Raw genomic sequence first — 12944 nt, 5'->3', positions numbered from 1 at the left:
TCCCCAGGTGTGTCCCCAGGTGTGTCCCGCTCTGTCCCCAGGTGTGTCCCCAGGTGTGTCCCCCGGTCATACCTCGGACTCCAGGCTGGAGAAATGGGCCGAGCCTCTCCTCGCCCCCAGCGGCTCCGCCCCCCCGCGCCCCCCCCGCAGCTGTGACGGGCGGGTGGGGGAGGGGACGGAGCCCCTCGGGGGGAGGGGTGGGGGTGGGGGTGTCCCCAAATCCCCCCCCAGAGCCCCCCCCAGAGCCCCCCTCCCCCCGCCCCTCCCCCCCCCCCCCAGGCGCTCAGGTCCTCGAGGCTGCGCGCGAGGCCGGGGGGGGGCGGGCGCGCGCAGGGGGGGGGCCCGTGGTGGCGGCGGGGCGGGGGGAGGGGCAGCCCCCCCCCCCAAAACCCGGCCCAGGGACCACCCCCCGCCCCCAGCCCCCAATAGCCCGGGGGGGGGCCCCCAGCGCCCCCCGCCCCCCAGCTCCCAGTCCCGGAGCCGCTCGGCCGAGCAGCTGCGGCAGCGGGGGGGCAGCGGGGGGAGGGGGCGCGTAGTGCGGGGCGGGGGGCGAGGACCCCAAAAACTCCAGGCTGCCCCACGCGGCCCCTCCCCCACCGCCGTAGCCCCCCCAGGGCCCCCCCCCCAACTTCTCGGCCGACCAGCAGCGCCCCGGGGGGGGCGGCGGGGGCAGCAGGGGGGGGCCGCGCTCCCGGCCCGGCACGGTGCAGAAATAAGGGGGGTGGGCGTGGGGGGGGGGGAGGGGGCCCGCACCAGCACGGGGGGGGGCCCCGCGGGGGGGGGGCGGCGGGCTCTGGGGGGGAGGGGGCGGCCCGGAGGGTGGGGGAGGGGCGGCGGAGTCGCAGCCCTCCGAGTCCGAGTCGGAGACGTCGGGGTACAGCGGGGGGGGGTGGGCGGGGGGCGGGTGGTGGTGGTGGTGGTGGGGCGGGGGGGGAGGGGCGAAGTGGGGGTTGCCCCCGGCACAGGTGGGGGCGGGGCGGGGGGGGCCGCAGCAGGGGCTGAGTTTCGGGGGTCCCCCCCAGCCCCCCGGGGGGGGGCGGCGGGGCCGCTCGCGGGGGGGGCGCGGGGGGGCTCCGCTCGTCCTCGTACGCCAAACGCGCGTACGCAAAGGGGGGGTCGGGGTCCCTCCCCTCCCCCCCCCTCCCCCCCCGTCCCGGGGACCCCCCAAAACCTCGTAGAGGCCGCGGGGGGGGCGGCGGGGCCAGGGGGGGGTGAAGGGGTCCGGGGGGGGCGGGAAGCGGGCGGGGGGCGTGCGGGGGGGGGGAGCGCGGGCAGGGCCCCCCCCGGCTGAGCCCCTGGGGCTCGATGGGGCCGTAGAAGCGGTGGAAGGACTCGGGGGGGCCCCGCCGGGGGGGGGGGGGGGTCCGGGGGGGTCTCCAGCGCTCGGGGGGGGGGCGGGCGGTCGCGGGGGGGGGGGTGGGGGTGGGGAGGGCGGGGGGGGTGGTGGGGGAGGGGGCACGCAGGGGGCGCGCAGGGGGTGGGGGGGGGGGGCGTGGGGGGGTCCTCGGCGCTGCAGCAGCAGCTGTACATGCCCTGGGGGGGAGAGGGGACATTGGGGACATTGGGGACATGGTGGCACTGGGGGTGGGGGGGGGCACTGTGTGTCCCCAGTGTCCCCCCAGTGTCCCCAATGTCCCCAGATGTCCCCAACACCCCCCAGTGTCCCCAATCCTCCAATCCTCTCAATGTCCCCAAATGTCCCCAGTGTCCCCAATTCCCCCCAATGTCCCCAATGTCCCCAGTGTCCCCAATGTCCCCAATCCCCCCCAGTGTCCCCAATGCCCCCAGTGTCCCCATTCCCCCCAGTGTTCCCAATGTCCCCAATCCCCCCCATTCCCCCCAGTGTCCCCAACGTCCCCAATCCCCCAATGACCCCCACTGTCCCCAATCCCCCCAGTGTTCCCAATCCCCCCCATTCCCCCCAATCCCCCAGTCCCCCAGTGTCCCAGTGTCCCCAATCCCCCCAGTCCCCCCAGTGTCCCCAGTGTCCCCAATCCCCCCCAGTCCCCCCAGTGTCCCCAATCCCCCCAGTGTCCCCAGTCCCCCCATTCCCCCCAATCCCCCCAGTCTCCCCAATCCCCCCCAGTCTCCCCAATGCCCCCCAGTGTCCCCAATCCCCCCCAGTGTCCCCAGTGTCCCCATACCCTGCTGATGGCCAGCAGGCAGCGCAGCCGCCCAGGGTGTGCCCAGGTGCCGCAGTTTCCAGTGCACCAGGTGCTCCCAGGCGAAGACGAGCAGGCTGAGCCCCATGGCCACGAGCAGCATGTAGAACACGCCGGCCATGTTGTCGATGTCCAGTTTGCTGGACATCACCTCCAGCTTCTCCTGGTGACAGATCCCCGACAGCCAGAGCCGCTCCAGCATCTCGATCTCGTCTGGGGAGGGGCGTGCCAGGGGGTTTAGGGGGGTCTGGGGGGCATCTTGGGGTGTCTGGGGGGCAGCTTGGGGGGGTCTGGGGTCATCTCAGGGTGTCTGGGGGGCATCTTGGGGGGTTAGGGGGGTCTGAGGGGCAGCTTGGGGGGTCTGGAGGGCATCTCAGAGAGTCTGGGGGGCATCTTGGGGGGTTAGGGGGGTCTGGGGGGCATCTTGGGGGGTCTGGGGTCATCTCAGGGTGTCTGGGGGGCATCTTGGGGGGTTAGGGGGGGTCTGAGGGGCATCTCAGAGAGTCTGGGGGGCATCTTAGGGGGTTAGGGGGGTCTGGGGGGCATCTTGGGGGGTCTGGGGTCATCTCAGGGTGTCTGGGGGGCATCTTGGGGGGGTTAGGGGGGGTCTGGGGGGCATCTCAGGGTGTCTGGGGGGCATCTCAGGGGGTCTGGGGGGCATCTTGGGGGGGTTAGGGGGGTCTGAGGGGCATCTCAGAGAGTCTGGGGGGCATCTTGGGGGGTTAGGGGGGTCTGAGGGGCAGCTTGGGGGGTCTGGGGGGCATCTCAGGGGGCTTGGGGGGTCCTGGGAGTCATCTTGGGGGGTCTGGGGTCATCTCAGGGGGTCTGGCGTTATCTCAGGGGGTCTGGGGGGCATCTTGGGGGTTGTCTGGGGGTGTTCGGGGGTCGTCTTTGGGCTTTGGGGGGCAGCTCAGGGTGTTGGGGGTCACTCTCTAGGGCTGAGAGTCACATCCCAAAAAGTCCAGACACTCATGGACCCCCCTCAGGACCCCCACGGACACCAAAGACCCCCCAAAACCCCTCTAGGACCCCCCAAATCCACCAAAGACCCTCCAAAACCCTTCTAGGACCTCCTCAAGACACCCTAAACCTCTCGAAGACTCCCCCAGAAACCCCTCTAGGACTCCCAAAACCCCCAAAGACCCCCCAAAAACCCCTCTAGGACCCCCCCCCAAAGCCCCCCGGACCCACCATCCCCCAGGAGCTGCAGCAGGGCCAGGTCCACGGGCCGTTTCCAGCGCGATCCCCGCTGCAGGGCGATGCCCTAGGGACCCCAAATCCCCCAGAGACCCCCCCAAAACCCCTCTAGGACCCCCCCCCAAAGCCCCCCGGACCCACCATCCCCCAGGAGCTGCAGCAGGGCCAGGTCCACGGGCCGTTTCCAGCGCGATCCCCGCTGCAGGGCGATGCCGTAGCCCGTGGAGGCGAACACCTTTCCCGAGCCGATGGTGACGAGTTTGCAGCCCTCCTCCTTGCGGGCCATGTAATTCAGCACGGCCGCGTCGTAGATGAAAGCGTCCAATTTCCTGAGGAACGCGGATTTTGGTTTTTTATCTCATTTTTCTCCCCCCTCTCATTTTTCTCCCCTTCGTTTTTCTGCCCCCGTTTTTTCCCCTTCGTTTTTCTCCCCCATTTTTTCCCCCCCACACCTCATTTTTTCCCCCTTTTCCCCCCCATTATTTCCCCACCATACCCCATTTCCCGCCCCAAATTCCATTTTTCCCCCCCATATCCCATTTTTTCCCTCATTTCCCCCCCCGTACCCCATTTCTCCCCCATTTTCCTCCACCCCGTACCTCATTTCCCTCCTCAAACTCCATTTTCCCCCCTCATTTTTCCCTCCCTACCCCATTTTTTCCCCATTTACTCCCCCAATACCCCTTTTTTCCCCATTTTTTGATGCCGTGCCCCATTTCTCCCCCCGTACCCCATTTTTCCCCCATTTTCTCCCCCCGTACCCCATTTTTTTCCCCATTTTTCCCCCATTTTCTTCCCCCGTACCGCATTTTTTCCCCATTTTCTCCCCCCGTACCCCATTTTTTTCCCCATTTCTCCCCCACTTTCTCCCCATTTTCTCCCCCCGTACCCCATTTTTTTCCCCCATTTCTCCCCCCGTACCCCATTTTTTCCCCATTTCCCCCCCCCCGTACCCCATTTTTTCCCCGTTTTCTCCCCCGTACCCCCAATTTTTCCCCATTTCTCCCCCCGTACCCCAATTTTTCCCCGTTTTCTCCCCCCGTACCCCATTTTTTCCCCATTTTTCCCCCATTTTCTCCCCCCGTACCCCATTTTTCCCCCATTTCTCCCCCATTTTTTCCCCCATTTCTCCCCCCGTACCCCATTTTTTCCCCGTTTTCCCCCCCCGTACCCCATTTTTTCCCCATTTCTCCCCCATTTTTTTCCCCGTTTTCTCCCCCCGTACCCCATTTTTTCCCCATTTTCCCCCCCCGTACCCCATTTTTTCCCCACTTTCTCCCCGTTTCCCCCCCCCGTACCCCGTTTTGAGGTGCTGCAGCGCGTCCTCCACGCCGCGCTGGTTGTAGCGCACCATGTAGCTGTGCATGGCGGGGTAATTGCTGCGGATGTTCTTCTCCGTGCTGCCGTTGGGCACCGTGCCGAACTTCAGCGGGGGGTACTGCTCCTGGGGCCGCTGGAACTGCGCCCCAAAAAACGGGTCAGCAACCCCAAAAACGGGTCAGGAACCCCAAAAATCCCGCACGACGAACAGAAACCAGCCCGGGTCACAGGGATGCATTGGAACCCCCGAAATCCATATTGGAATCCCCAAAATCCACATTGGAACCCCCGAAATCCACACTGGAACCCCCAAAATCCACATGGGAACCCCCAAAATCCACACTGGAACCCCAAAATCCACATGGGAACCCCCGAAATCCACACTGGAACCCCAAAATCCACATGGGAACCCCCAGAATCCACATTGGAACCCCCAAAAATAGAAGGGGACCCCGAAATCCACATTGGAACCCCAAATCCACACTGGAATGTGGAATCCACCCCATTGTCTCCCCAATGTCCCTCAGTTTCCCCCCCCATTGTCCCCCTCGGTGTCCCCCCAGTGTCCCCCCATTGTCCCCGCAGTGTCCCCGTACTGTCCCCCGCAGTGTCCCCACAGTGTCCCCACAGTGTCCCTGCAGTGTCCCCATTGTCCCCGCAGTGTCCCCATGTCCCCGCAGTGTCCCCGCAGTGTCCCCACAGTGTCCCTGCAGTGTCCCCATTGTCCCCGCAGTGTCCCCATGTCCCCGCAGTGTCCCCGCAGTGTCCCCATTGTCCCCGCAGTGTCCCCATTGTCCCCGCAGTGTCCCCATGTCCCCGCAGTGTCCCCGCAGTGTCCCCATGTCCCCGCAGTGTCCCCGCAGTGTCCCCCATTGTCCCGCAGTGTCCCCATGTCCCCGCAGTGTCCCCATGTCCCCGCAGTGTCCCCATTGTCCCGCAGTGTCCCCATTGTCCCCGCAGTGTCCCCATGTCCCCGCAGTGTCCCCATTGTCCCCGCAGTGTCCCCATGTCCCCGCAGTGTCCCCGCAGTGTCCCCATGTCCCCGCAGTGTCCCCGCAGTGTCCCCATTGTCCCGCAGTGTCCCCATGTCCCCACATTGTCCCCACATTGTCCCCATTGTCCCCGCCGTGTCCCCATTGTCCCCATGTCCCCGCAGTGTCCCCATGTCCCCGCAGTGTCCCCATTGTCCCCGCAGTGTCCCCGCAGTGTCCCCATGTCCCCACATTGTCCCCATGTCCCCGCAGTGTCACCTTGCGGGTCGCTCAGGCCGGACACAGTGTCCACGTACTCCTCCTGGATCATGAAGGCCGCCAGGTTGGCCGTGTAGCTGGCGAGGAAGATGACGGCGAAGAAGGCCCAGACCAGCACCATGATCTTACTGGTGGTGCCCTTGGGGTTCTCCACGGGCACCGAGTTATTGAACACGAGCGCCCACAGCAGCCAGATGGATTTACCAATGGTGAACGTGGAGCCACCCGCACCTGGGGGACACCTGGGGTCACCTGGGGGCACCTGGGGTCACGTGGGGGACACCTGGGGTCACCTGGGCACACCTGGGGGCAGCTGGAACACCTGGGGGCAGCTGGGGGACACCTGGGGACACCCAGGGACAATGGCCAGAGCAGCCAGATGGATTTCCCGATGGTGAACGTGGAGCCACCTGCACCTGGGGGACACCTGGGGTCACCTGGGCACACCTGGGGGCAGCTGGGAACACCTGGGAGACACCTGGGGACACCTGGGGACAGCTGGGGACACCCAGGGACAATGGCCACAGCAGCCAGATGGATTTACCAATGGTGAACGTGGAGCCACCCGCACCTGGGGGACACCTGGGGTCACCTGGGGGCAGCTGGGGGCACCTGGGCACACCTGGGGGCAGCTGGGGGACACCTGGGACAGCTGGGGTCAGGGGACACTGAGAGGGTCACTTGGGGACACCTGGGGGCACCTGGGGGCACCTGGGGACACCTGGGGGCACCCAGGGACAGGGGACACTGAGAGGGTCACCTGGGGACACTCCGGGGTCCCATCAGTGCCCGGAGCAGCCGATGGATTTCACAGGTGAACGTGGGGCTCCCCAGTGCTGGGGGACACTGGGGGGGACACGAGGGGACACGAGGGGACACGAGGGGACACCAGGGGACAGGGGTCACTCACGTTGGCCACTGGCCAGGCTCCGGTTGTAGCCCACGGGGCTGAAGTACTCGAAGATGAAAACGGTGACGGCCACCACGGTGAGACACATGACAAACATCATCACCCACACGGCCGGGCTGTAGGGCTCTGAGGGGACATTGGGGACACCAGGGGACATCAGGGGACACTGAGGGACAGGAGGGGACATTGGGGACATCAGGGGACACCAGGGGACATCAGGGGACATCAGGGGACACGGGGACACACGGTGAGACACGGGACAAACATCATCACCCACACGGCCGGGCTGTAGGGCTCTGAGGGGACATTGGGGACACTGAGGGACATCAGGGGACACTGAGGGACAGGAGGGGACATAGGGGGGGGATACAGGGAAGTTTGAGGGGTCCCAGTTGAGGCTTGGGGTTTTGGGGATCCCAGCTGGGTTTTTGGGGATTCCAGTTGGGGTTTTGGGGGATCCCATTCAGGATTTGGGGGTTTTTTTGGGATATTTTGGGGGTATTTTGGGGTACCCAGGAAGGCGGAGGGGGACACGGTGCCGTTGCTCCGGGACACCATGACGCTGATGCCGGCTGGGATTTGGGGCTGGGATTTGGGGTCGGGATTTGGGGATTTGGGGTTGGGATTTGGGGTTTTGGGGGGTTCCCATTCAGGATTTGGGGTTTTGGGGGTTCCCATTCAGGACTGGGGTTTTTTTGGGGTATTTTTGGGTATTTTGGGGTACCCAGGAAGGCGGAGGGGGACACGGTGCCGTTGCTCCGGGGACACCATGACGCTGATGCCGGCTGGGATTTGGGGCTGGGATTTGGGGTTTTGGGGTTGGGATTTGGGGGTTCCCATTCAGGATCTGGGATTTTTTTGGGGTACCCAGGGGTATTTTGGGGTACCCAGGAAGGCGGAGGGGGACACGGTGCCGTTGCTCCGGGACACCATGACGCTGATGCCGGCTGGGATTTGGGGCTGGGATTTGGGGTTTTGGGGTTGGGATTTGGGGGTTCCCATTCAGGATCTGGGATTTTTTTTGGGGTACCCAGGGTATTTTGGGGTACCCAGGAAGGCGGAGGGGGACACGGTGCCGTTGCTCCGGGACACCATGACGCTGATGCCGGTCTCCACGAAGGGCACGGAGAAGTCGATGATCTCGGAGCGCTCCTCGTTGATGGTGAGCGAGCCGATGGCCATGTCGGCACGGCGATAGAACACCTGGGGGGCGGGGCCAGGTGGGCCTGGACCCCCCCCCCCCCCAAAAAATTTTTTGGGGTCCCTCCCGTGCCCTCCCCAGCCCCCTGCTGGGGATCCTGATCCCATTTTCCTGACCCACAGGGGTCTCTCCCCGTTGCCGTGGGGGCTCCGTGGTGGGTTTGGGGGTTATTTTTGGGGTGCACAGGGGTACTTTGGGGTGCACAGGTGTGTTTTTGGGGTGCACAGGGGTGTTTTTTGGGGTGCACAGGGGTACTTTGGGGTGCACAGGTGTGTTTTTGGGGTGTACGGGGGTACTTTGAGGTGCACAGGGGTATTTTGGGGAGCACAGGTGTGGTTTTGGGGTGCACAGGTGTGGTTTTGGGCTGCACAGGGGTACTTTAGGCTGCACAGGGGTGTTTTTGGGGTGCACAGGGGTACTTTGGGGTGCACAGGTGTGTTTTGGGGTGCACAGGTGTGGTTTTGGGGTGTACAGGGGTACTTTGGGGTGCACAGGGATATTTTGAGGTGCACACGGGTATTTTGGGGAGCACAGGTGTGGTTTTGGGGTGTACAGGTGTGTTTTTGGGGTGTTTTTGGGCTGCACGGGGTGTTTTTGGGGTGCACAGGGATACTTTGGGGTACACAGGGGTATTTTGGGATGCACAGGTGTGTTTTTGGGGTGTTTTTGGGGTGCAGAGGAGCGGTTTTTTGGGGTCCCACCTCCCCCACCATGCCGTTCCACACGCCGTCGATCTTCTTGCCGTGCTTGCCGTTGGTGACCAGGTAAAGGTCGTAGGTGAAGCCCAGGGCCCGCGCCAGGCGCTTCAGGATGTCGATGCAGAAACCCTTGCAGCATTTCTTCTCAAACGGGGGGGGGCTGCAGGGACCCCAAAAGTGGTGGGGACACCCCCAAAAGTGATGGGGACACCCCCAGGGCTCCAGGGACACCCCCAGGGCCAGAGTGTCACCTCTGGGGTGACAGTGACACCTCCAGAACACACCTGGGCAGTGCCACCCCCACCTGTCCCAGGTGTGCCCCTCACCTGTCCCAGGTGTGCCCACCTGGGCAATGCCACCCCCATCTGTCCCAGGTGTGTCCCCCACCTATCCCAGGTGTGTTCCCCACCTGTGAGAGGTGTGTCCCCCACCTGTCCCAGGTGTGTCCCCCACCTGGGCAATGCCACCCCCACCGGTCCCAGGTGTGTCCCCCAGCGGTCCCAAGTGTGCCCCCCACCTGTCCCAGGTGTGCCCACCTGGGCAATGTCACCCCCACCTCTCCCAGGTGTGCCCCCCACCTCTCCCAGGTGTGCTCCCCACCTCTCCCAGGTGTGCTCCCCACCTGTCCAGGTGTGCCCCCACCTCTCCCAGGTATGTCCCCACCTCTCCCAGGTGTGTCCCCCACCTGTCCCAGGTGTGCCCCCCACCTGTCCTAGGTGTGTCCCCCAGCAGTCCCAGCTGTGCCCCTCACCTCTCCCAGGTGTGCCCCCCACCTGTCCAGGTGTGCCCCCCACCTCTCCCAGGTATGTCCCCCACCTCTCCCAGGTGTGTCCCCACCTCTCCCAGGTGTGCCCCCCACCTGTCCAGGTGTGCCCCCACCTGTCCCAGGTGTACCCCCCACCTGTCCAGGTGTGCCCACCTGGCGGTGCGGTTGAGCTGGCGCCGGCAGGGCACGGAGTCGCGGATGCAGGTGCCGGTGGCGGGGTCGATGTTCTCCACGATGACGAACGGCCGCTCCTCCAGCGTGGCCACCGTCAGGTGCCGCCCGTCCTCCACGGGCTGCAGGAAACGCCCGTAGCGCGACCACACCGGGTACTTGAGCCTGAGCACCTGCTGCTCCCAGCTGCCCACCTGGGGACACGTGGGGACAGGTGGGGACAGGTGGGGACACGTGGGGACACCCAGAGAGTGACAGGTGTCACTATGGTGGTGTCACCCCTTACAGTGTGACCACACCTGGCACTTGAACCTGAGCACCTGCTGCTCCCAGCTGCCCACCTGGGGACACGTGGGGACACCCAAGAGGTGACAGGTGTCACCTGGCACCGGCACTGTGTCTGGAATTCCAACACTGAGCACACAGGTAGGCCAGGTGACATCCCTGTCCCCGTGGGTGGCACTCACCACCTCCCAGGTGTCCCCACGGTGATGTCCCTGTCCCCCAGGTGACATTGTTGTCACTCACCACCTCCCAGGTGCGCTCCTTGTTGAGGGAGATGACGACCAGCGAGGGGTTCACCAGGTACCCGTCCTCGTTGAAGGAGAAATCCTTCTGTCCCCACGTGATGTTCATGAAGTACCTGAGCAACCCAAGGTGTCACCTGAGTGTCACCTGAGAGTGTCACCTGAGAGTGTCACCTGAGTGTCCCCAACCCCAAGGGTGTCACCTGAGTGTCCCCAACCCAACTGTCTCCAACCCAGTCCCAACCATGTCTGATGTCACCCAACTGTCCCCAACCCCAACCATGTCCAGAGCCACCCAAATGTCCCCAACTCAACTGTCCCCAACAGTCCCCAACCCAACTGTCCCCAACCCGACTGTCCCCAACTCTTCCCAACCCAACTCTTCCCAACCCAACTGTCCCCAACCCAACCGTCCCCAACCCGACTGTCCCCAACTCTTCCCAACCCAACTGCCCCCAACCCAACTGTCCCCAATTGTCCCAAACTCACCTGTCCCCAACCCAACCGTCCCCAACTCCGCCGCCACCCCCGCGCTGCCCTTCCCCCATCGCTGTCCCCCCCTCCCCTGCCCGCGTCCCCACCTGTGCAGGTTGTCGTTGATCTGGGTGACGTTGGGCGCTCGGCAGTCGTTGTTGAACTCGGGGATGAAGCCGTAGTCGCGCAGCAGCGCCTCGGCGCCCTTGGCCACGATGGCCACGCCGTTGCGCACGCGGTGCTGCAGGTCGTCGCGCCAGCCCGCCGACAGCACGGCGAACAGCCCGGCGGGCACGTGCTCGGGCAGCTGCTCGCTGCCCCCCAGGTTGGTGCCCACCACGAACCAGATGTACCCGGGCCCGGTGAGGCCGGCGTCGCGGGCGGCGCGGAACACGGCCTCGGCCTCGTCGCGCGAGCAGTACAGCAGCCGGATCTGCGCCGTCACCTCGCGCAGCTGCCGCCGCGTCCGCGCGCCCTCGGGGTCGTCGGTCAGGTTCAGGGTGACCACCCCGCGGTGCTCCCAGCCGATGAAGCTGCTGTCGGTCAGCACCTCCACGTAGTCCACGAAGTCCTCGTAGCCCGGCAGCAGCGTGGTGACCACGGCGAAGGCCGTCCAGTCGTACTCCTCCAGCACCTCGAAGATCACCTGGAGCTGCTGCTCCGTGGAGGAGCCCAGCTGCAGGAAGGTGGAGCCCTTCTCCTGTGGTGGGGGGGGAAAGGTGGGGAGGGCGTGGGGATGGGGGGGGGGGACAGGGACACAGGTTGGGGACAGTCACGTCGGGGACAGTTGGGTGACGCTGGACGTGGGTGGGGTTAGGGATGGTTGGGGTGGGGACATTGAGGTGGCTCTGGACACAGTTGGGGTTGGGGACATTCAGGTGGCTCTGGACACGGTTGGGGGTGGGGACATTCAGGTGGCTCTGGACACAGTTGGGGTGGGGACATTCAGGTGGCTCTGGACATGGTTGGATTTGGGTTGGGGACAGTTGGGTTGGGGACATTCAGGTGGCTCTAGACATGGGTGGAGCTGGGTTGGGGACAATTGGGTGACACTAGACATGGTTTGGGTTGGGCTGGGGACATTCAGGTGGTTCCAGACATGGTTTGGGTCAGGCTGGGGACAGTTGGGTGACACCAGACACGGCAGGGGTTGGGGACATTCAGGTGACTCTAGACGTGGCTGGGGACAGTTGGGTGGCTCTGGACAGAGCTGAGGACAGTTGGGTGACACCAGACATGGTTTGGGTCAGGCTGGGGACAGCTGGGTGACACCAGACATGGTTTAGGTCAGGTTGGGGACATTCAGGCGACTCCAGACATAGCTGGGATCAGGTTGGGGACAGTTGGGTGACACCAGACATGGTTTGGGTCAGGCTGGGGACATTCAAGTGACACCAGACACGGTTGGGGCTGGCTTGGGCACAGCTGGGTGGCTCTGGACACATCTGGCGACATTTGGGTGACCCTGGACAGGACCGGGGTTGGAGAACAGCTGGATTGAGGACCCTCGCTTGGCTCCCCCATCCACGTGGGGACACTCGGGCGTCCCTAAACGCGCTCGGGGCCGTGCCGGGGGGACGCTGCCGGCGTCACCTTGGGCGTGAGCACGATGGCGGAGCCGCCGTTGACGCCGATGATGGGCACGGAGGTCTGGGCCGAGATGAAGTCGAGGATCTGCGCCACGGCCTCGGAGCGCGTGTCGTCCTCGAAGACGACGCCGTGGATGCGCAGCGACGACAGCACGTCGCACAGGCGCACGATCAGGCTGCGCGGGTTGGTGTCGTTCAGCACCACCCCCACGGGGTTCACGTCCAGGGAGAAATTCCGGAAGGTTCCGGGCGCCAGGCGGGGCCCGGCGGGGCCGTACGAGGCCCCGCTCAGGATCACGGCCACGTTGAGCGTCCGGCGCGGCGCGGCCGGCGGCTCCAGGAAGGGGCTGGCACAGGCCAGGGCCAGGGCGAGCAGCATCCTGCCAGCGGGGGCGGGCACCGGGGGGCTCATCGCGCCAGAGCCGCTGTGCCCTGCGGGGACACGGGGCCACCGTGACCACCTGTGACCACCTGTGACCACCTGTGACCACCAGTGACAACCAGTGACCACCGGTGACCACCAGTGACCACCTGTGACCACCAGTGACCACCAGTGACAACCAGTGACCACCAGTGACCACCAGTAACCACCAGTGACCACCTGTGACCACCAGTGACCACCAGTGACCACCAGTAACCACCAGTGACCACCACTGCCCACCAGTAACCACCAGTGACC

General features: G+C 65.1%; 1 protein-coding gene across 1 annotated transcript; it reads right to left on the bottom strand.

Annotated features, from left to right (window-relative positions):
• Positions 1-283: 283 nt before the first annotated feature.
• Positions 284-12677, bottom strand: LOC106864363 (glutamate receptor ionotropic, NMDA 2D-like). Its single transcript, XM_088154837.1, is given in 15 exon segments — positions 284-297; positions 1172-1514; positions 1516-1533; positions 2145-2178; positions 2180-2375; positions 3501-3688; positions 4658-4818; positions 5922-6160; positions 6840-6965; positions 7889-8042; positions 8742-8898; positions 9658-9869; positions 10204-10318; positions 10784-11376; positions 12270-12677. Coding segments are annotated over 15 exon segments (2958 nt in total).
• Between the last annotated feature and the right edge of the window lie 267 nt (positions 12678-12944).

Source organism: Sturnus vulgaris, chromosome 32 (genome assembly GCF_052056855.1).
Source record: "Sturnus vulgaris isolate bStuVul1 chromosome 32, bStuVul1.hap1, whole genome shotgun sequence".
Classification (NCBI taxonomy): Eukaryota; Metazoa; Chordata; class Aves; order Passeriformes; family Sturnidae; genus Sturnus; species Sturnus vulgaris.
This window is presented reverse-complemented; position numbering and strand designations above follow the sequence as displayed.